This window comes from Macaca fascicularis, chromosome 6 (assembly GCF_037993035.2).
Source record: "Macaca fascicularis isolate 582-1 chromosome 6, T2T-MFA8v1.1".
Taxonomy (NCBI): domain Eukaryota; kingdom Metazoa; phylum Chordata; class Mammalia; order Primates; family Cercopithecidae; genus Macaca; species Macaca fascicularis.
The window spans coordinates 69834390-69858614 of record NC_088380.1 but is presented as its reverse complement, the minus strand read 5'-3'; the positions used below and the strand labels follow the sequence as shown (position 1 = coordinate 69858614).

Sequence of the window (24225 nt, the reverse complement as noted above, 5' to 3'; positions counted from 1 at the left end):
TAATGAACTGTCTTAAAATTATCTTTTCAACTGAGATAGTGAAATATCTGCAGTGTCCTAATATATTTTAAGTTCAGGACACTTATAAACAGTGCACTGGCATTCTCCTAGAAAATTGTTACAGTGTGAGAAGGGATATCAAATGTTATTTTTTAACAAAAAATTAAGCTGCTCAGTGGAGAAATGTAATTATATATTTCCAAAGTCCTACTACTTATAATTTTCTAAGACAGGAGTTTTGAATTGTAAAAAATAACTATACATAGGTCAGTTCTCGCTCTTATAATGTTTCATTAAGGATCCTTTAAAGTGTAGAATTTTCATTTTGATTATACCAGTGAAGGTCATTAATTATCCTATTTATTTTGTATGTTTGTGCATTTATGTGTGTATATATAGATATGAATAACACATACAGAATATTCCATTTATTGAACAGGACCTATTCTTGGTGCTGGGAAATACAAATGAATAAAAATATAAAGTCCCTGACTTCATGGTGCTTATATTCTAGGGTGGGAGCTAGGCAATTAACAAGTTAAATAAGCTATATGTGTATGTAGGTAAATATGTATATGTGCATGTATAATATATATATTTATGTCATACATATGCTTCTGTATAAGTAACATATATTACATGTGTGTATATGTGTGTGTAAAATACAGATAGGTATATAAAGCAGAGAAAGGAGAAAAGAAGTGTGAAGAGGGGTAATGGGAGTGAGGAACAGTAAGAGGTTGGCCAAGCAATGCATCTAAGAAAAACAGCTCTAAAAGGAGGACAAAAACATTCTGAAGGTTGTATATTCTTAATTTTACTCAGAAACTAAGAACTTACTTTTTGGATCAGGCAGTTTATCCATTCTGGAAGGGCTTCTATATTCATGTGCCACACATGGCAAATATTTTGAGCATCAACTGAATCATCTGTATCCTGTTAAATAAAAATAAATGATATTACTAATTACCAGTTCAGAATTTATTTCACAGGTTTCATATTTAAGTAAAACTCAAAAATACAGTCTATTTTAGTTATAAAGCAAATATACACTGCTTTCCTTCCTAACTCCCATAATAAAAAAACAAGCCCACAAAAAAGATCTTTTTAAAATTTCTTCAGAGAATAACTACCCGTGATTTAAGACAAAGCCCTTCCATCTCACTGAGGTCATCAAATGAAATTTACAATTTAGCAGTCAGTTACTGAATGAACACATCTAGTGCCTTTTTCTGCATGTGAGACAAAATAGTATCTTTCATGGCAACTTTCTCCAGCCCCAAATCTCTATTCTATCTGAATTCTACTAACAACAGAATAAAGTTGCCACATTCTCTATCAAGATGCTAGATGAATGTGCAGAAAGATGGGGGAGTAGAATGATGGGATTCAGGACACACTACCCCAAAATAGGCCTCCTTGGCATACTGAAAAACAGCAGAGGCAGGAAGGTCTTACTAACCTTTCCCCTGCCCTCTCCCCTGAAGCAGGTCAATAACCTAGGAGGGATTTTCTGACCTCGCATAAAGTATGTCATAAGACTCTTATGTGAGAGATGCTAAAACTGTCCTTATAAACTTTATAAATTAACCAAGGAAGAACAAGGGGACAAACAAAAATAAGCCAAGCTTGCAGCACACTGAGCATTAATCCCCAGGTCTTCTTGCTCTCTGACCTGCTTCCTCATGGCTATTTGGTGCCTATTGCCCCAAATCCCACAGATCCTAGATTACAGTTTCCCTTAACTGCTCTATAGGTAACAACTTCAACATTATGAAACTCAAAGTTTCCCTTTGAGATACTCCTCTAGGTCCTGAATACCAATGAAACTATTAACACCAGCTGGACTGAAAAATCCCGTTGATGCCAGCTGCTCTGAATGAAGGATACCACCAGAAGTTGACTCACCAAAGAATGTAGTTTCCACATCCTGATGATTTCATCCCTCATTCCCCAACCAATCAGCCACCCCAATTTTCCAGTTCCTCACTCTCCATGGTCTCCTTAAAAATCCCAGCCCAGAACTCCTCAGGGAGATGAAGGATTTGAGGGTCTCTTCCCATCTCCTCACTGGACACCTTGCAATCATGACATTCTTTCCCTGCTGCAAATCCTGCTACTCAGTGTATTCGTCTGTTACTACACAGTGGGCATATGAAACTGTTAGTTGTATAACAGTGCCATCCCCTACACCAGGATAAGGGTATCTTCAAAACTTCATTTGAAATTGGCCCTCTAAGTAAGTTTACCAATTCATCTAATAAACTGGGTGGGAAGAGGTGTACTTCAGTGCAAGTCTGTATATGGATAAGCATATTACCTTTTGAGAGGTAAATTCTTCAATTTTAGCAAGAGAAGAGAAACTTAAAAGTCACATTCTATCTCCACTGTTCAGCAGCAAGCAAACTGCATGAAAACAAACACCCTAGAATGATTTTTTAATAAACCCACAACATAATACAAATATAAACTGATGTTATCAGATTTTCCCCCTCAAAAGAGAAATTCTGGCATCTTCAATCATTGATAATCCTAGGGTTCCAAACTTTAATTATTCTAAGAAATCTGTGGATGCCAATTTCTACAGAGAGTTTGAGAGAGAATATCAACACTCTGGTAAGTTAAAGGTTCTCTTTTGACTAGCACTGAAGAAAAGAGCCTGCATCAAGATCATGAACTCTGTGAAGAGCCACCTTAGAGGAGTATTTCAAAAAATATGGTCCTTAGATCACTAACATTAGACGTGAGTTGGGTTACTTACTAAAAATTTATACTTGTGGGCTACACCTAAGAGTGTCTATAAATTCCTACTTATGATTTTCATATACACTAAAGTTAAGAACCCAGAGACATCATTTTTTAGTGTTCGATTTTGTGTGCTTCTGTCATCTGCCTTTTCTAAGTTCTAATAGCGATTTATTTACAATAACAGTTCAGTCATGACTAGCTTTTCTCTCCAACTCATACATAAAATTTTTAAAGAACATTGGGAAACATATTGGAAGTGACTCAATAAAACTAAACAGTATAGCTTTATCTATTTTGCCCCAGAAACAAAATAAAGGTATGGATAAGTTTTTGAAAAAGTAGAATTAATTTTGCGAAACATCCATATCATACACCCTAGCTCCTTTCATTAGGAGCTGACAGTTATGAAGATTAGTATAACTCTAATGAATTCTTTAAAACAATCTTATAGAGAATACAAACTGAAATTGGCAAACGAAGTAACCTTTTCATTATCAGATCCAGAATTTTGCTCTGACTTTTCAAGATTATGTCTACATACAGAGGAAGGAAAGAAGGGTGGGAGCGACAGAGGGAGGGAGGAAATTTCTACACTGGTAGAAAGAACAATAGATTATCAATGTCAAAATAGTTAACGGCACTCAACCTATCAATATTTATTCAGTGATTACTAAATACAGTGTTGACCACACAAAGCAAGTAGAGACATACTTATTAATATGCCAGGGATTGTGTTGCATAAAGGTACTTCTATCATTTGTATTAATGTTTTAATATTTCACTGTTCTATGTCTTATTTTACTATGTACATTTCATTATTTCATTTAATCATATAAATTTATCATTTTTTAATCACACAGTATTGATCATAACACTAAAAAACCACTACCCACTATAAATTTCGGAAATGCTCTATGAATATTCCTATGAGAATAAACACTGGAGTCACAGTTGTAGGTGGAAGTTTTTTTTTTTTTTTTTTGAGATAGAGTCTCACTCTGTTGCCCAATGTACTTATTCTTATTTTCACTAAATAACAAATATTTATATTGTGCTCACTATGCACAGGCACTGTCTTAAGAGTTTTTACTGTCTTACAGAGAACAACACTGAAATAAGAGATCCCAAGCTTCCACATTGCCTCTTATGCCATATAAAATACTATAGTTTTTAGGGCAATAAACTTTCTTATATCTCCAGCCTGTGTATGTTTTAAGGCATGATACTGCTATTCTTCTCTAAGCTTATAAAACTAAAACTGAAGCATATCTTATTTTTAAATTAACTAAAATAAATTTATGTAGGGAGAGGTATGTTTAGAAAAAATTCCACAGCTGATTCTGCTTTTGTACCCCTCAACCCACCCTCCTTCATTTGAGAAAAAATAATATAAAACAGCATATATTTGTTTCTTTTAAATAGCTAAAATTTAAAGTATACTTTCATCTCCTCACAACCAAAAAAAAAGAGAAATAGCAATTGATACAGGTAGGAAAGCATAAAAAGCTGGGTTGAATTTATAGCATTGTTTCATTTTCTGAAAACTTTACATACGGACCAGGGAAAACACAGACACCTCAATTATAAATGAAACTGCCAACTACTTTCACCTGTATTTACCAACACAGTCTAAGAAAACATGTATTTTTTATTTGTAATATTTATTTCCAATATAATTCTACAAGTAAAGAGGATGAACCATTGCTTCTAAGTTTTAAGTCAGTTAATTTTGTAAAAGCACACAAATATATAAATGATAAAACAATTTTTGATGGACATATTTTAAGATGAATGATGAAACTGGAGGCAACCCAATTTAAGGAATTTAAAGCCATCAAAGTATTAGCACAACAAGTTAATCTCCTCAGGAAAAATTTGACTGAAAATTAGAACTGTTTCACTAGGATTTAAAAAAAATTACCAGACAGATTTTCTTTATGTCTCAAATTTCCCACACGAAGGAAGGAGGAAGGAAAAGGAGGAGAAAATAATAGCAATTTCACATAATAATGTCAGAAAAATGTTGACAAAATTATATTTGTAAATGAAATAATTTGTTCAAGCAGCAAAGGGAGCCAATGTATTGTTATTTTAATTTTTTCTTTAAGTGTTGGGAATATTCTCAGTTGCTATAACAGAAAAATATCACTGAATTTTAAAATTACAAATTTGATGCCTTATTTTTTATCATTATGTGATCTTTAATATTTTTAATTAAGTGTAACAAGTTATATGCAAAAAGTTGGTAATATATAAAATTTTGGAAGATGTTTAACCCTTGGCATTTCCAATGTAAGCAGTAACATTCCCTCAGCTAATTCTTTAAATGCGAACCAACTATATTACTTGACTACCACAGCTAACACCACAGGGAAAAGATTATGTAACGAGGCTGGGCGCGGTGGCTCACGTCTGTAATCCCAGCACTTTGGGAGGCCGAGGTGGGCGGATCACGAGGTCAGGAGATTGAGACCATCCTGGCTAACACAAGTGAAATCCCGTCTCTACTAAAAATACAAAAAAAATTAGTCGGGCGTGGTGGTGGGCGCCTGTAGTTCCAGCTACTCAGGGAGGCTGAGGCAGGAGAATGGCGTGAACCCCGGAGGTGGAGCTTGCAGTGAGCCGAGATTGTGCCACTGTACTCCAGCCTGGGCGACAGAGCGAGACTCCGTCCCAAAAAAAGATTATGTAATCAAAATGTTATTTAAATCAACATTATTAATTGTCTAAAGTGTCACAAATGTAAAGGCCAAAATTCTATTGGACTGCCTAGTTTGTCTATTTGTACTTTGAGAAGGTACTTTAAGGGTTAAAAACTTTTTATAATCAAAAGGTCACAATGAATTGAAAAAAATGAAAACCTCACTTAAAAAGCAAACAGGCTCCCTCCCTCAATTCTTGGTACCTTTCTAATTCACTCTTCACACTATTACCAAACTAATCTCAAAATTCAAAAGTCATGTTACTTCCTCTCATTAACTTCCCAGCTCCTAGGATAAAGATCAAAATCTTTGACTTACAAGACCATACATGATTTGAACAGTACCCAACTTTCTACTCTCAGATCTTGCCAAACTTCCTCTTCATCTCTGAACTCCAATCATGGCAATCTCTTTTAGTAAACTGGGGATCCACCACAGGGCCTTTGAACATGCTGGTCCTGAATCTTGGAATGTTCTCCCACCTGTACTGTCCTCACTTATCCATCATTTCTCCACACAAGTCACTTCCTCAGAAAAACCTTACAGTTAGGTCCAGCACCCTATCTATATCCTACTCTTATGGCTTCCTATACTTTTCCTTTTTGCCACTGAAACAGCTAATAATTTATATCTATATGTATAATCAATATTTGATATTTATATAACTGGTCAATATTACAAGTATTAAATTATTTCAATATTAAGTTATAAATATCAAACTTTTAATATGATTAATTATACTATAATTAGAATATATTTATAAATGTTATAATATTAATAGAAAATTAAATGATAAATCCTGAAACCTTCACAAGGACATACCATTTCTCTTCTGCTCATCTTTGAATTTCCAGTTCCTATTACAGGACCTGTGCGGTCTAAGTCTGCTTGGGATGCCATCACAAAATACCAGAGACTGAATGACTTAAACAATAGCAATTTATTTTCTCTCAGTTCTAGACGTTGAAGGTTTGAGATCAGGGTACCAGCATGTTCTGGCTCTGGCGAGGGCTCTCTTTCTCGCTTGCAGGTGGCTGATTACTCACTGTGTCCTCACAGGATCTCTTTCTCTTTTCTTCCTTTTATAGAGCCACAGTCCTATTGGATTCGGCCCCATCTTTATGCTCTCATTTAACCTTGATTAACTCCTAAAGACCCTATCTCCAGATACAGTAACACTGACTGCACCTTTAAAACATGCACTTGGAGGGCACACAATTCAGTCCATAGCATAGCATGTGGTAAGACTAGCATGGAACAAATACTGTCACTAAGAAAAGGGAACACAAAGTATTAAAAATGTAGTAAGCAATAAAAATATTTCTTTCAATATTACAGCCATTGAAGGAAAATTACCACCAGAATAATAAAGCCAGAGAGAAAACAAGCAAATTTTCTAACCAAAAGACATGAGGGAGGAGGTATATACTGCAATAATCAATTCAACATTCATCAGTCCTATTCATGTCAGCCAATCCATTGGCAATGGTGTTATACAGATGAAATACTTCATAGCCTGGTGACAGAAGAAGTCATGACCTAATAATTAAAGTGTTTTATTGTTAAGTGTTTTATTATCCCTCAGCTCCCAATTACCTGAACCCAGTGGAATTTGGTAACTGTCCCTAAAAGTCTCACAACTACAATGAATGTTGACCAATGATTTCTTTTAAAACCAATGGACACTTTTAACTCTCATTTAGGGTCTTTACATACGGATATATAGTTTGTATGCTAACTCTGCACAAATCCAGGGCAAACCTTTCACAAACTAGCTCCCCCTAGAATTGTGCAGTATACAGTCTGCACACTGAAGGCAATGTCTGATCTTTTAGATCTCATTTAACATTTAACATGAATAATCAACACTTTTTTTTCTAGAAAATGTTTGTCCCTTGACTTCCATAATATTGTATCCTAATTTTCAGTTCTATTTTTTCACTCTTTTCTCCTTTGTGAGAGCTTCTCTTTTTGTCTATCCTATAAATGTTCCTATATGATAGGAACTACTTATCTCTCACTCCATTCATACACTGCATGGTAATCTCATCTACTCTCACAGCTTTACCTAAAATTTACATGCTGATGATCCACAGTTTTAGTTCAGATCTCTCTTCTGAATCCCATATCCACATAACCCAGCAGCTTCCTAAAATATTTGAATATTCTACAGGCCATATAAACTTCACATGTCCAAAACCAACAAAACTAACTAAAACTAAGGACGTCACTCCCTAACACAGATTGCACAAATGGAGACCATTTCTGTTATTTTATTTCTACATCTTTAGGGTCTTTATTGTTGTTATTTTGTTTTTGGTTTTTGCCCACATTTCATCTATCTCAGGCCTGAAGGCAAGGTTGAAGTCCCCTTTTCTCCTTGTGGGCACTGTAGATTGTCTGGAAACTCCATTCTAAATTCCCTTTCTCATGTCTTACTGCATGCCAGTGGCTAGATAACTAAAGCTCAAATGTCCCAGTTTCCCTTACAGTTCAAATTCCGTACCAACCTAACTTTGACACATCTGATACATCCGCTCAACATTACAAAAAATTTCCTGTCAATGGTCAGGGCTAAAGAAGTGTGGTCCCGGAGTCAACAGCTATTGATGTTGTTTCCCCAGTTTCCTTATCCTCTATGTTGTTCTGAGAGCCATTTCATGTCTGCATGTGGAATACAGGAGATAAAGCCATGGGCTCCCTTGGGATGGAAAGAACCTACAGAGAAACTTCCTACATAAAGCTGGTTATAACCTCAGTATGAGGGTAAACGAGAAACCTGTTTCTCAGAAGGGCACACAAGGAAACTTGCCTATCTCAACTTTGATATTCAGTAGAAGGAGAGGAAAAAACATCTTCCCCTCACGATAGAGATTTTCTTAAACAGTACAACACACAAAGGACAGAACTAATACATTCATAAATTATGAATGTCTGTTCAACAAAGACACCACAAGAATGAAATATAAGTTACATAAACTGGAAAAAATAGTTTCAACACAATAACCAAAAAAAGATTAGTATTTAGAACACAGAATCTTCAAATATCAAAAACAAAACATCCTAATAGAAAAACAGGCAAGAAAAGAAGACATTTTGCAGAAAACACACTTGACCTCTGAGAATGAGATGTTAAATTTTGGTGAGGATGTAAAATCACAACAATGCTGAACTATTGCTGGTGAGACTGTCATTTGAAAACAGCATTGTCCAGTAAAGTTGAACATGCACATACCCTATGATGCTGGAACTCCATTTAGAGTAATACTCATGCCCATGTGTGCAAAGATATGCATAAGAAAGTTCACAGCAGCACTGATTATAAGAGCAAGATAAATAGATGTAAGTCAAATGACTATCAACAAAATGAATTATGAAGTTTGAGATATGTTAATATACTGGAATACTATACTGGAATACTATACAGAAGTGGAAATGAACTAAATCTACACTCGACATGGTAATACTGAGTAAAAACAGCAATTTCCAGAATAATCATAGTGTAATTTCATTTACAGAAAATTCAGAAACAAAACACTTATTACATATATGGCTTATTTTTAACTGTATAGTTACTTTAATAGGTGATAAATTTAGCAATCTTTCAGCACAGTACTGATAAAATTACTTTGGGGTTCTAATAATTTGTTCTGTGGTTTCCTTTAAAGGATCCTTTCATGTTCATTTTTAATATTTTGATAATGTATACAGATTTATAAAATATAAAATATGTTTAAAGGGAACTTAAAGAAAATGCCAATATGCCCACTACCAAGATTAAGAAATTTAACATTAACATTACTTTAGAAGCCCCCCTCAGAGTCACTGCTTATACTACTCCTTCTGCTAAGACTTAACCATGATATTGAATTATTTCTTCATTTTAAAATAATTTGTGTATTTTATATAATATAGTATATAATTTTTACATATTTTTAAATTACATATGCAATTTTATATAAATGAATGTATTTTTATTTTATAAGGTATTTTCCATGGTTTACATATTTTATTATGTTTATACATTTTATTTTACATATAAATCTACAGAGACAGAAATAAGATTGGTAAGCTGCCTGGGGATGGGAGCAGGACAAAGAGGCCTGAGGAAACTTTATGGGGTAATGAAAATAGCTCAAAATTGTAATATAGTGGTGGTTGCACAACTAAAAATCATTAAGTTGTTATCTAACAATGGGTGAATTTTATGGTCTACAAAGTATACTTTAAAATCTGTAAGAAACAAACATATATATGTTCACATATTACCTTTTCTGCGAAGTCTTCTGTGACCAGCCCAGGCAGAATTTTGTTTGCATTCCTCTTTTAGAGTACTCCTCAAATCAGGCTATACTGGTTGGCCTATTTTCAACAAGACTTTAGAGATCCTAAGGACCAGAGTATATTTTTTCAACTCTGTACCACTCTTCCACTATCCATTCCAATACATCCTACAGCAGTGCTTGAACTGTTCTTGCTCATTAAGTATGTTTTAATGAATGAATAAGTGGGAGTTCTCCAGCTAAATAAAAGGATCAGCCACTCTAGTGAGAAGTGACATTGTATGCTATCCTGAAGGAAGAGCAAACGCAGCAAAGAGAGTGTGGAGGTTATGAGCACAGGCTCTGGAGCCTCACTGCCCAGTCCAATTGCAGCTGCACTTCTTAGTAGCAGTGTGAACCTGGGCAAATTACCTAATCTTCTGTGCCTCAGTTTCCTTATCTAGCAAATGGAGATGATAGGTTATCTTCCTCAAAGAGTTACTGTAAGGAATGAAAAATATTTAAAAAGCATTTAAAACAGTTCATAACCAGCAAGTACATAAAAAAGTACTCTACATCATTAGTCACCAAGGAAATGAAAATTAAAGCTATAATGATATATATACCACTATACATCTATCAGAATGGCTAAAATTATAAAGACAGAAAATATTAAGTATTGGCAAAGATGTAACTGGAATTCTCATCTGTTGCCACCAGAAGTGAACATAAACTTTGAAAAACTACTAATAATTTCTTAAGAAATTAAACTATATCTACCCCCATGACCCCAAAAATCTATTCTTATGCATATATTAAAAAGAAACAATAAAACATGATCACAAAAATTATAAAAATTTTGATAGCAATTTTATTCATAACTTAAAACCGGAATGAATGCCAATGTCCTTGGGCAGAAAAAAATTGATAAACTGTGGTATATTCATAAGTGGCACACGGCTCAGGAGAAAAAAGGAACACACTACTGACACACGCAAAACATAAATCTCTAAAACACTACGCTGACAAAAATAAGTCAGGCACAAAAGAGTGCATGCTGTATTATTCCATTTGAAGGAATGTAAAGAACAAGCAAACCTAGACTATGGTGAAAGACGTCAGTGAGGAGACCACTGCCTGCAGAAGGGCAGGACAAAAATTCCTCAGGTGATGCAAATGCATATCTTGATCTGATTCATGGCAGGGCTGATAAAACTTATCAAGCTGTGCATTTAATTTTTGTATTACATATAAGTTATATCCACCAAAATACTCTTAGCATAAAAAGTTTTGTATTTTTTCCCAATTAAAATGTTATTTCAAGTCATTAAAAAGTATTTGGTTCGAGACCAGCCTGACCAACATGGTGAAACCCGATCTCTACTAAAAAATACAAAAATTAGCCAGGCATGGTAGCAGGAGCCTATAATCCCAGCTACTTGGGAGGCTGAGGCAGGAGAATCACTTGAACCTGGGAGGTGGAGGTTGCAGTAAGCAAAGATCGCGCCATTGCACTCCAGCCTGGGCGACAGAGCAAGACTCCATCTCAAAAAAATAAGTATTCGGCATGTAGTAAGTATCCAATCAAAGTTATCTACTATTATCAGTTTAGACTGGCTAATTTGTTAAAGTAGAAGGGAAACCATCATTAACAAATATAACTGAGGTAAAACAACGAAACAAACAAAAACCAAAAGCTGAGTATGTCTCTCAAAAAAGCAGAAGAAAACAATGACAGGTGATTACAGTCACTCTCTCTGTTAAATTCAGAATTCCCTCCAAACTCCATTAATTAATTACTTTCTAGTTCATGCCTCTTTGATACTACTCTTAGAGAAGTGAAGGAATTTTTATTTTGTTGTTAAAAAACACTCATTTTTTACCAGGATGAACAAACATACACTTGAATATTATTCAGGTTTTCCTATGGGTTACTTTTATATTATACATGAACTTTCTCTTCTAGGCCCATAGTGAATACAAAAAAAAAAAAAAAAAAAAAAAAAGAACCTATACAACAAGTTTCCAATTCTTACTAGGAATCTGAATTTAGTTGTGCAGTGATTACTGAGGCTCACTCATAGTGGTAATAAAAAACATTGACTATTATCTTCAGCTTATGCCTATAACATTGCACTTAAAACACTGATGTCATATTAACATTAGTAATTAAAGGCAAAATTAATTTTAACTGTGGAAGGTGGATGCTTTTTGAATACCACTTTAGAATGTTTTCAGTGGGTCAGGTGAAATAAGGTAAGAGTCAAAGAGTCATGACAAAGAACTATAAATATTCTTAATAAGGTAGAGAAGAATAAGTATGCATGTGTGTGGATAAACCACAGCACTCCTCTACCAGGAAACAAAGACTGAAGTTACCAATACTCACCTTAATCACTTGATTCTCAAGATACTCCATAAAACAACCAGAGCTTGCTATACATTTTCTACATTTCCAACAACGAAGAATACTTGTTTCCTCTTGACTATGATTTTTAGTTATCAATTCTTTGCTTCTTTTCATCTGTGGAAACAATAATGCATTTTTAGACTGTTAAACTGTCAGATAAACTGGACTCTCTAAATCCTTAGCACAGCATTAGCTACAAGTGGAGCATAAAGCAGTGAACTATCATTTATTAAGGTACATACTAGTTATCAGGTCTTAGGTCTGGGGTACTCTATACATTACATCTGAGATTGAAAATTCCAATTAATTATGATGATGCATTATGTTAGTGACTTACCAGGTTATTTTCTTTGTGCAAAAAGTTTTATATCTACTGTTTTTCACTTGACTCTCACTAAAAGTGGTAAACGCAATCTGTAGAGTCAATTCAATAAGTTACTGCAGGAGTTTTTTTGTTTGTTTGTTTTTAGACAGGGTCTCACTCTTGTAACCCAGGCTGTGGTACCATGGCACAATCATAGCTCACTATAGACTCGAACTCCTGGGCTCAAACAATCCTCTTGCCTCAGTCTCCTGAGTACCAGGGACTATAGGAGTGCACCACCACGCTTGGCTTTTTTTTTTTTTTTTTTTGTAGAGACAGGGTCTTGCTTGGTAGCACAGGCTGGTATCAAATTCCTGGCTTTCCAAGCAATCCCCCTGCCTCAGCCTCCTAAAGTCCTGAGATTACAGGCGTGAACCACTGCATCTGGCCTATAGCGGTTTTAAAAAGTCATGACAAAGAACTAAATATTCTTATAAGCAGGATGTTTTGAATAGTCATACCATTAAATTTTAAAAATAAGATTTACCGTGTTGTTAATTCTGTGAAAGTTGGAAGTGTCTACTTTAAATTGATAGCAAAAATCCTTTATCCTCAAAGCAACAGTCTCCATTATATTGTACTTTTTGGTACAGTTAACTATATACTACCTCTGGTATATAATCAAGCAAGACTCAGAGAACAGCCCCACCAATTTTGCAATCTATTTTTGCACCTGAGATTTTATGTCACTACTTTGATTTAAACCAATCTGGGATAATAGTTTCACACTAATATCTAACAATTCCAAAATAGGTACAGGGTGTTAAATAACTTGTCTGGTAATTATCCATTATAAAGAAAGGCAATATTAATTTATCAGGCTACCCACATGGGCCTGCCTAGTTCCCTGGCCACATTTCATTTGTTCATTCATTTCTCATTCATCCAACACTTACTGAAAGCTACCTATGTGCCAGACAATGAGTCAAACTCTGGGAACACGAAAATGAGTAAAACTTACTTTCTGTCTCAGAGGTGCTCACTATGCTACAGATCAGCAGTTTTTCAACTGTAGCACATAGAATCGCTTGGGAAGCTTTAAAAAAACAGTGATGCCTAGGTCCCACTCCTAGAAATTTTTACTGATTGTGAGATGGGGATGGAGGTAGAAATGGACATTTAAAAAAAAAAAAAAAATCCCCAAGGGAATCTATAGTATGGTCAGAGTGAACACAGAGACGTGTATACAATTAACAATGAAGTAAAATGCAACTATAAGAGAGGGAACATGGACAGACAGTAATCAACTTTAAAGGCAGGACTTAAAGAACTCTGGCTGAGGGCAAAGCAAGCCCCTCTAGTTCAGACCTTCAAGTAGATAAGCTGCAGTTTTGTCTCTACTGACCCATCTTCAGAATGCATCTTAGCCCAGTTGACCACTCCATTTTAACTGCAACCTCAATGATCACCAAAAATCATTTAATTTGGCCAGGCATGGTGGCTCACGCCCGTAATCCCAGCACTTTGGGAGACCAAGGTAGGTGGATCATCTGAGGTCAGGAGTTCGAGACCAGCCTGGCCAACATGGTGAAACTCCGTCTCTACTAAAAATACAAAAAATTAGCCGTGTGTGGTGGCACACGCCTTGTAGTCCCAGCTACTCGGGAGGCTGAGGCAGGAGAATTGCTTGAACCCAGGAGACAGAGGTTGCAGTGAGCCGAGATCGTGCCACTGCACTCCAGCCTGGGCAACAAGAGTGAAACTCTCTCAAAAAAAAAAAAAAAAAAAAAAAAAAATTGCTTAATTTGCAAATGTCCTGCCCTCCTCTTTCTTCATTGTTGAAGCACTAACACAACTTCTTTAGTATTCTTCTTTCCTCTCTACATCCTTCTTAGCCTCTTTTATCTTCACCTCCCTTTTAACCAGTGGTCCACAGCCAGGATAGGGACTGTAGGGAGGAGTCATATCAAAATCAAATATGGAGAAACTCCACATCTGCCTGTGCCCTCCAACCCTGAGATACCTGCCCTCTTCTCCCTGAAATTTTTTCATGCTTTCTTGGGGTACAATTATGTAGTAGAAAAAAAGCCTGTAGGAGATTATTGTAAGTCTTCATTTAAACACTGAAAACTATACTCACTCTGTGCGATAATTCTTCTGTATCAATGATTTTTACATCCATAGATCTGTTTTGGTCTTGTTCCAAAGCTCTAATCCAATATTTTCAATTTCCAAATGCCAATGCACATCTCTCTACGAATCTCCTTCAGGGCCTTTGTACTGGCTGTTCACTCTTCATAGATCTGAGCTATTCTACACAGTAGCTACTAGTCAGACATGCTTATTGAGTGCTTGAAATGTGACTTATCTAAATTGAGATGTTCAGATTTTGAAGTGTTGGTAGAAAAAAAGAACGTAAAATATCTCAGTATTTTTAAGTACATGTTGAAATAATACTTCTAATATACCAAGTTAAGGAAAATGTATTATAAAATTAATTTAACTTGCTTCTTTGTACTTGTTTGTGTGGCTTTATAGATAAGGTTTGCATTGTATTTCTACTGGATAACATTTGTCTAGACCTCCTCACCTCTCCTGGGTCTCTGCATGGTTGGCTCCTTTCTCATCATTTAGATCTCGGTTCAATGTCATCTCCTCAAATATACAGAATAAGGAACCCCTTGAATTTACTTAAATACAAGTCAGTGGGCCACAATCTAAGAGATTCTAATTCAGGGTTTCTAGGATATAAATCTTTGCATAAAGTTCAAATTTATCACTTATAACACTGCCAAATATCCATGTCTGAATACACAGTTTGCCAATCATTCAAGTAAAACATAATGTGCCATGAAAAGGTACCTAGTTCAACTCTCAACCAAAACAACTGAACATGGGTTTTTCCTCAAGACCATCATCGGCCTTCAGTAGACTGCAGAAGTGCTCTATGGGTTCTTCTCATTTTTTCCCACAAAGAACATTTAAAAGATGTACTTAAAAGTAAAGATTTAATAAAATATTATTTACTGCTTCAATAAACAGGTTTTTTGCATCTGTATGGTGGTAACGAATAAAATGACTTCCAGTACAGATTGTCACCATTGCCTTGATTTTGCTAAGGGACCCGCAGTTTTACCCACTATTGCTTTTGTATTATTTGTGCAAATGTCAACACAGTGAAAAAGGCAAACGACATCTTAATATTACCAAGAAAACAGTTTTGACCAGATTCTTTGACAAGGTCTCACAGACATCAGGGGCATGAACCACATTTAGAAAAATGCTACTTTATGCAGAACAGCTGTCTCAAAAATGTTGTTTTTGAAAATCTTACTTCTCAATAACATTCTTCAAAATATTTAGGAATGATAGATGAGTCCCTATGGAGAAACATATTTATAACAGATTAAGTTGAAATTTTTTATAATACCAAGCACTGGAATGATAATCTCCATAACAAAGTTGCATTTATTTGTCTATCCTTTGCTATTTGCTACACTTTATGGTAAAATACCAGCATTTGGCACAGTAATAATTCCACATTCCTGGGTCTTTAGTCTTTGCTGACCTTTTTATTTGTTATTCATAAATTTAAACTTGAGGTGGACAAAATTATAAATTAAAATTAACCTAAAGTTAGAAAATACGAATAAAACAAAACAATTTTTAATATTGAAACAGAACTCAGATATCTTCTCCAAAGCAAGTTGGAAGGGGGATATAAGCATAAATGCTGTAACTGCCATATTTTACCAATCTTTAATGAAATAATCTTTATAACCTATAAACTGTAGTCCAGAATACAGAAAAGAAAAAACAGCTCCTCCAAATAATTCTATAAGAGTAATATAACTTTGACATATTAATTAGACAAGGAAATATAAAACTAGACAAGGTATGAGAAAAAAATAAACCAATCTATTTACAAACATAGATGCTAAAATTCTAAATAAAATATTAGCCAACAGAATCCATCAATGAATTAAAATAATAATACATTTTGACCAAGTAAGATTACTTTCAGGAATTCAAGAATGGTCAAAATTGGGTGAAAAATTATTCAATATACTGAAATGGAAGATTAACAGAAAAACATGCTCACCTTAAAAACTGCAAAAAATAAAACTCTTGGTGAAATTCAACATTTAGTCAGAAATGAAAAACAAAACCAAAAACCACCACCCTAGCAACAGAAGGAAATTTCCTTAACCTGAGAGAAAGGGAATTTATCAAAAACATTAGCAATCATATATTACTTGATGGTGAAACTTTAAAATCATTCCATTAAAATCAGGGAGAATACAATGACGCTCACTATTTTTCCTATTATCCAAATTTGTAGCACAACTCCTAGCTAATGCTAGTAAATAAGAGATATAGCATCAGAAAGCGTTAAACAGTGAGGGAAAAAAAAAAACAAAGAAACAAAAAACAAACTAAGTTCCTGTTAATATATGACTTCATTTTTTGGTTTTTAGGTTACAGGTGTTTCCATCTTGTTAGAAATACAGCAGGCCCTTGAATAACATTGTTTTATTCAATATCACCTAGTTATAAAATTGATGAGGAAAGGAAAGTCAATTTCCATTGTAACATTATGAGAAAAATAATCAACTCCTGACCAGAGCCACTGTCTGTGTGGAGTTTGCATACTCTCCCCATATCTGTGCAGGTTTTCTGTGGGCACTGCAGTTTCCTCCCATGTCCCAAAGATGTACATATTAGATTAACTGGCATGTCTTAATTGTGCCAATCTGAGACAGTGTGAGTGCATCCTGTGATGGAATGGTGCCCTGTCCAGGGCTGGTTCCCACCTTGCACCCTGAGCTGACAGATTAGGTTTCTGCCAGCTGCAACCCTGAAGTAGAATAACTGGGTGAATATTGATCTTATTTTCTTAAATGTCTTGATTTCTTAAATGTCTGTAAAGCTTACATTTACTTTAATACTTAATATTAGAAGTGTTTTGGTCTTTACTTAAAAGTTTGATGATGTTTTTGTGACCAGAAATATGCCATAGGAAATTAACTCTTATTTACATCAATTAGCCAATGGTAAAATTGGTTTCATTATACTAAATTCCAATAAAAGTTGTAGTTTCCAAGAACTTATCAATGACATTAAGTGAGGACTTACTCACATAAATAACAACAGTTAGCAAGTTTGTTCCCTGATGCTGAGGAACTGGAGAGAACACATGTATGAATAAACAAAACTTACATTACACACACACAAAACACCCCTTTGATATGGTATTTCTTTATTTCCTAACTACACAGGAGGTGGTTAATAACTATCTACTTACTAAAATGATTTTCACTACATCACTTTCATATACTTGGTATATAAAACTTTTCCTATATTAGTAAATATGCTTGGTTTAAACATGTTTAAATTCAACTTTTGGACTTACATGAAATAACTCTCAGTATTACTAATCAATCAGAAGACACTCTACACCCAATATGTACATTTCTCACTAGGATAACTGGTGAGGATAAGATCATGGAAAATATTTTCCTATATAGTTTTCCTTATTTGAAGGAGAAACTGTACTACTCAAAAAAAAAAAAAAAAGAAAAAAAAAAAACTCCTGGGATACAATGTTAAATTTATAAATAAGTCAACATAATACCTGATAAGCTTCTGTGATACTAGAAATACACTAATTTCTAACATACTATTAGCTTTCCTACTCTGGGTACTGCTATTTTACATACATAAATACACGTTCAGTTTGTGAAAAGTCATTTGCTGTATACTTGTGATCTGTTCATTTTTCTATATGTATATTTCAATATGAAAATTTCTTTTAAAACTTGTAACTTTAAAGTGTGTCTCTTTTCCTTTCCCTCTTTTCCTCTCATCAATATAATCTTATGCTTGCCTCTGTTTGATAACAGTAGGTAAAGAATGCCCAATATGGGGCAGTGTCTACAGTGACAACTCTTATTATTGGGCCCTGGTTAAAAGGCCAAGGTTTTAGGGTAGGTAAAAGTCAAGTCCTTGCAATGAGACAAGAAATCACAGATGTGTTTTCACACCATTGCCCATATGGGGATTACTTATCCATTACCAAGGAAAAACTGGAGAACAAGAAAGTGTGGAAATGAATCCAGGCTGATCTTTCTTTATTAAAGTGATATACAACACAGATAAATTTATATGTGGATAAATAGTACCAGCCCTTGTCACTACCAAAGAACTGGTTAAACGCTAAAGAAGACTTTCACAATCCAAATCCTAAGCAACTGGGAATGGGCCAAGATAGAAAGATCTAACGTAAAGCTGAGAACCTCTCAAAACAGGTAACTTTGTGATTTGCTATCCTTTATATTGACTGATGTTAATTCTTTTATTAAAAAAACTTTATTAAGATATAAATGGTATACAAAAATTGCATATATTTAATATACACATTTTGATGAGTTTAGACATATGTATATGTCCAAGATTCTACCACCACAATCAAGGTACTAGATATATCCATCACTTCCAAAAATTTCCTTGTCCTTTGTAGGGTTTGGTTTTGGTTAAGAACACTTAAAATGAAATCTATCCTCAAAATATTTTAAAGTGTATAATACTGTATTGTTAACTATAGGTAATATATTGCATATCAGATCTGTAGAACTTATTCATCTTACATAACTAAAACCTTATACCCATTAAGCAACAGCTACCGATTTCCTTTCCCCATTCCGACTGTCACAATTCTATTCCCTACATCTATGAGTTTGGCTATTTTAGATAACCTCATATAAGTAAAATAATATATTTGCCATTACGTGACTGCCTCATTTCACTTAGCATAATGTTCTCTAGGTTCATCCATGTTGTCACAAATGGTAGGATTTCCTTCTTTTTCGATGCTGAATGTTTCACTGTATATATATATGCCACACCTCCTGCAAGCATTCATCTGTCAATGGGCACCTGGATTTTTCTCTCCTTATTTTGGCTACTCTGAATAATCCTGAAATAAACATGAGGATGCAGTTATCTCTTTGAGATTGTTATTTCAATTATTCTGTATATACATCAGACATAGGATTGCTGGATTATGTGGTAGTTTTCTGAAGACCTCCACACTGTTTTTTGTTTTGTTTGTTTTCTGAGATGGAGTCTCACTCTGCTGCCCAGGCTAGAGTGCACACAGCAACCTCCGCCTTCTGGGTTCAAGCGATTCTCCTGCCTCAGCCTCCTGAGTAGCTGGGATTACAGGCATGCGCCACCATGCCCGGCTAATTTTTGTATTTGTACTAGAGAAGGGGTTTCACTGTGTTAGTCAGGCTGGTCTCGAACTCCTGACCTCATGATCCGCCAGCTCGGCCTCCCAAAGTGCTGGGATTACAGGCGTGACCCACCGTGCCTGGCCACTCCATACTGTTTTTAACAGTGACTACACCATTCGATATTCCCATCAAATGTGTACAAAATTTCTCTACATCCTGGCCAACACTTACATTTTGTTTATTTGATAACATCCTAACAGATGGGAGGGAATATTTCACTGTAATTCTGAACTGCCTTTCCCTGATGATTACTGATATTAAGAACACTTTCATGTATTAGTGGCCATATGTCTTCTTTGCAAAAATGTCTATTCAAGTCTATTACCCATTTTTAATTGCTTGTTTGCTATCTCAAAATCAGGCATATATGATCAAGCGATCTTTGACAAAGGTGTCAAGAACACAGTGGGGGAATAGGACAGTTTCTTCAACACATGATGCTGAGAAAACTGGACACCCACATGCAAAAAAAAAAAAAAAAAGAAAGAAATTGGACCCCTATATTACACCATATGCAAAAATCAACTCGAAATGAATTAAATACTTAAACGATAAGATCTGAACCTGTAAAACTCCTGGAAGAAAACAGAGTTTTTTGGCATTGGGTTTGGCAAGGATTTCTTGAATTTGACACAAAATGGACAGGTAATAAAACCAAAAATAGACAAGTAAGACTACTTTAAACCAAAAAGTTCTGCACACAAAGGAAACAATCAACAGAGTGAAAAGGCAACTTATGGAAGGGGATAAAAATATTTTGAAACCATTTAGATAAGGTGCTAATATAAAAATATATAATAATCTTCTAAAATTCAATAGCAAAAAAATAAGCCAATTAAACACTGACATATTAGTCTTTAAAGTCATTAGACAACAGAAAAAATATGTTTGTATTTCATGCATTGACCTTTGTAAAATAGTCTATATTTTCTATCAGAATAGTAAAGAAAGACAATTTCCAACTTTAGTGCTTTCTAGCAGTTTCATCACTTTGTATAAACATCTAAGAATCTGTGGGAGGAGGAGAAGGATGAACAGGTGAAATGTAGGAGAATTTTAGGGCAGTGAAAAAATACCGTATGATATTGTAATGGTGGATACATGATGTTATACATTTGTTAACACCTACGGAACTATACAAATCCAAGAATGAATCCTAATGTAAATTATTAATTTTAGTTAATATTCATTGATCAATTGTAACAAGTATACCACATTAATACAAGACATTAATGATAGGAGAAACTGGAGGGTAAGAGGAAGTACTCTGTACTTTCCATACAGAAACAAATGGGAACTTTCTGTAACTTTCCACTCATTTTTTCTATAAACAGACTAGTCTAAAAATAGTCTATGAATTTAAAAAACTAATTATTTCGACATCTAATAACAATACCATCTACTCAAAGTTATTGGCATTCATTAACAAAAAAAGGAGAAGTTTACTTTTGTCTTGAGTTTTTACACCCTTCTTTCGAAATTTTATTATCAACATTGGTTTTCTAAATGTAAAAAAAGTTATACTTTGTCAGTATGATATATGTACTAGTCTGCTTGGGTTTCAATAACACAATACCACAGACTGGGGGGCTTAAACAACATCAATTTATTTTCTCAAAGCTCTGAATGGTGGAAACTCAAAATTAAGATGCTGGCAGGGTTGTTTTCTGGTGAGGCTTCTCATTTTGGCTTGCAGACAGCCACATTCTTGCTGTGTCCTCACATGGCCTTTTCTCTGTGCATGTGTATTTCTGGTGTCTCCTCTTCTTTTAGGGACAGGAGTCCTACTGGGTTACAGCCCCACCCTTTTGACCTCATTTAACATTAATTACCTCCTTAAAAACCTTATCTCCAAATTGGGGGTTAGGACTTCAACATATGGATTTAGGGGAGAGGACACAATTCAATCTGTAACATTCCTCCCTCTGGACCCCCCAATTCATGTCCTCTTCACATGCAAAATAGCATTCACTCCATCCCAACAGCTCCCAAAAGTCTTAACTCACGTTAGCATTAACTCCAAATCCAAAGTCTCATCTAAATATCATCTAAATCAGGTATGGATGAGACTCAAGGTATGACTAATCATGAGGCAAAATTCCTCTCCAGCTGTGAAACTGAAAACATGCAATGTATACGCTTCTCAGATACAATGGTGGCACATGCATAGGGTTGCCATTCGGAATCATTCCAAAAGGAAGAAATCAGAACAAAGAAAGGGGTGGCAGGTCGCAAGCAAGTTCATCAAGTAGCAAGACAAATTCCATTAGATATTAAGGCACAGTAATAATCCTTTCTGGCTTAATGGTCTGACATACAGGCCCACCATAACAGTGGCTTTGCTTTCTTGGCCCACTGAGATGGTAGGCCTGCTCCCTTAGCTCTGGGTGGCAGCCTTGCCCCTAAGGCTATGGACACAAGTATACAAATATTCAGCCACTAAAACTGAAGAGATGGCCCTATACTCTGAAACTGAGGAAGAAACAGCCTTAGCCCTGTGAGTCTGTGTGCTCTGGGCCTATGGAGGCATCTCTGTATCATCTTCAGGTCCTTATCTTTTGTTGAAGTTGATAAGGCATATTCATAGCCAGATAGGCCTGTGGTCCTTTTCTGTAGAATCCCAGAAGTCTGAAAGCCTTCCTTTATTTTGTCCTGTCTTGTCTCCTTTAATCCAAAATGGCAGTATCTCTGCTGCTATAATCCCATCACAGTTTTATGAATGGAAAGATTGTCCAACCATACATTGAGTGTCCTCTCCAGAACATGCTTTCCAATATTTATTATACAATATAAACAGTCTGAGAATTTTCAGAATCTTAATTTCTGGTTCCCTTTAGCTTAAAATTCCTTGTACAATTCATCTTTCTCCTTTTGAGGTGACTGTAAGTGGTAAGGAGAAAGTGGGCCACATCTTCAACATTTTGCTTACAAATCTACTCTGCTAAATACTCAAGGTCATCACTCACAAGTTCTACCTTCCACAAAGCACTAGAATACAATTCAGCCAAGGTTTTTCTTTTATTTTGTTGCCACTTTATAACAAGGACTACCTTCTTCCAATTTCCCATGACACAGTCCTCATTTCTATCTGAGACTTCACCAGAATCATCTTTAACATCCACATTCCTACCAATGACTCCTTCAAGTCAATCTAGGTTTTTTCTAACAGATGCACCAAAACTCTTCCAGCTTCCATACGTTACCTAATTCCAAAGTGTTTCTACATTTTTATGTGATTGTTACAGGAGAATACCAATTCACAGTACCAAAATATGCACTATTCTGCTTGGGCTACCATAACACAATACCACAGACTGGGTGGCTTAAACCAAAGAAATTTTTTGTCTTATAGTTCTGGAGGCTGAAAGTCTAAGATCAAGGCATTGGCAGAGTTTCTTTCTGGTAAGACCTCTCTTCTTGGCATGCAGATGGCCACTTTTCTGCTGAGTCCTCACATGTCCTTTCCTCTGTTTGTGTATATTTCAGATGTCTCTTCCTCTTCTTATAATTACACTAGTCCTATCAGATTGGGGTCTCACCCTGTGACCTCATTTAACCTTAATTTTCCCCTTATGACCTCATGTCCAAATACAGTCACATTGGGAGTTAAACCTTTAACATATGAATTTTGAGGCAGGGTGTGAGGGACACAATTCAGTCCGTAACAGTACCTATAGAACTCAAGACAGTCCTCCCAATTTTGTCATTATTAGAATGCTCATGTTTATTATGTGTCTTTTCTGTTATACCACATGCATAAAGTCATGGTACAAAAAAAACCCCACCAAATTAAATATTTCTCAAAGGGTAAAAATCCTGTTAGTGAACAAGAAAGAAAAATCAAGAAGAGAAATGACCAAAGAATTTAGAGCTCCCTTAGCAATTATCAATATATTTCTTAAGATAAAAATTCAAGTGAGGTAAAATTGATAAATTTATAAAAGGAGCAAAGTATACCAACTTAGAAAATAAAATGCTTAAATAATTTAGCCAGTTCAAACCATCTCAGGGCAAATAATATTTCTAAATTTTGTCTTTCTTAAAAAAAAAACTATCCATACCTCCTGGGCACTTAAAAATATGTACATATATTTTGTTTGCTTACAAGCACCATAATGTATTTGTAACCATTAAGTTTAGCATAATTAATCACCTAAAGGTTGTATACTATAAGTGTTCAGTACCTTATGTCTCCAGAAAATGAGAAAGAGCATTCCTTTTGTAGATATAAATAAATACCATGTTCTTAATGTAAGGGAAATCTCATTGTTATACAGGGCACAGCAATCCCAACAATAATCCGTAACTGCTTTGTTGAAGTGGGCCTTGGAATCCGTGGCTGTTCACATGAGCAGAACACCATACATAATAACTCTGTCAGATGAGCTGCCCAGATATTAATTATTTTGTAAAACTGATTACATGTCAGCTCACCCTACTGATACTGAATCTTCTTGATGTCTATTGTGAGTACGGAAGAACTGAAATAAAAGAAGTCCAAATC

The 24225-nt window shown here is 35.1% G+C and overlaps 1 protein-coding gene across 17 annotated transcripts in view; it reads right to left on the bottom strand.

The window, feature by feature from the left end:
- Window positions 1-24225, bottom strand: part of RNF180 (ring finger protein 180) — a 242256-nt gene that overhangs the window by 194542 nt on the left and 23489 nt on the right. For 12 of the 17 annotated variants that reach the window (XR_012414537.1, XM_045393761.3, XM_045393764.3 and 9 more), the window contains exons 2-3: window positions 12102-12236; window positions 841-936 (exon numbers count right to left, since the gene is read on the bottom strand). Coding sequence is in view for 14 of the 17 variants with exons in the window: in XM_045393761.3 (XP_045249696.2) it covers window positions 841-936; window positions 12102-12236 (231 nt within the window). In the remaining 3 variants the exon portion in view is untranslated. Of the gene's footprint in view, window positions 1-840; window positions 937-9719; window positions 10214-12101; window positions 12237-24225 lie in introns of all 17 variants that reach the window. The other 5 variants (XR_012414538.1, XR_012414539.1, XM_073995134.1 and 2 more) reach the window with 2 other exon arrangements.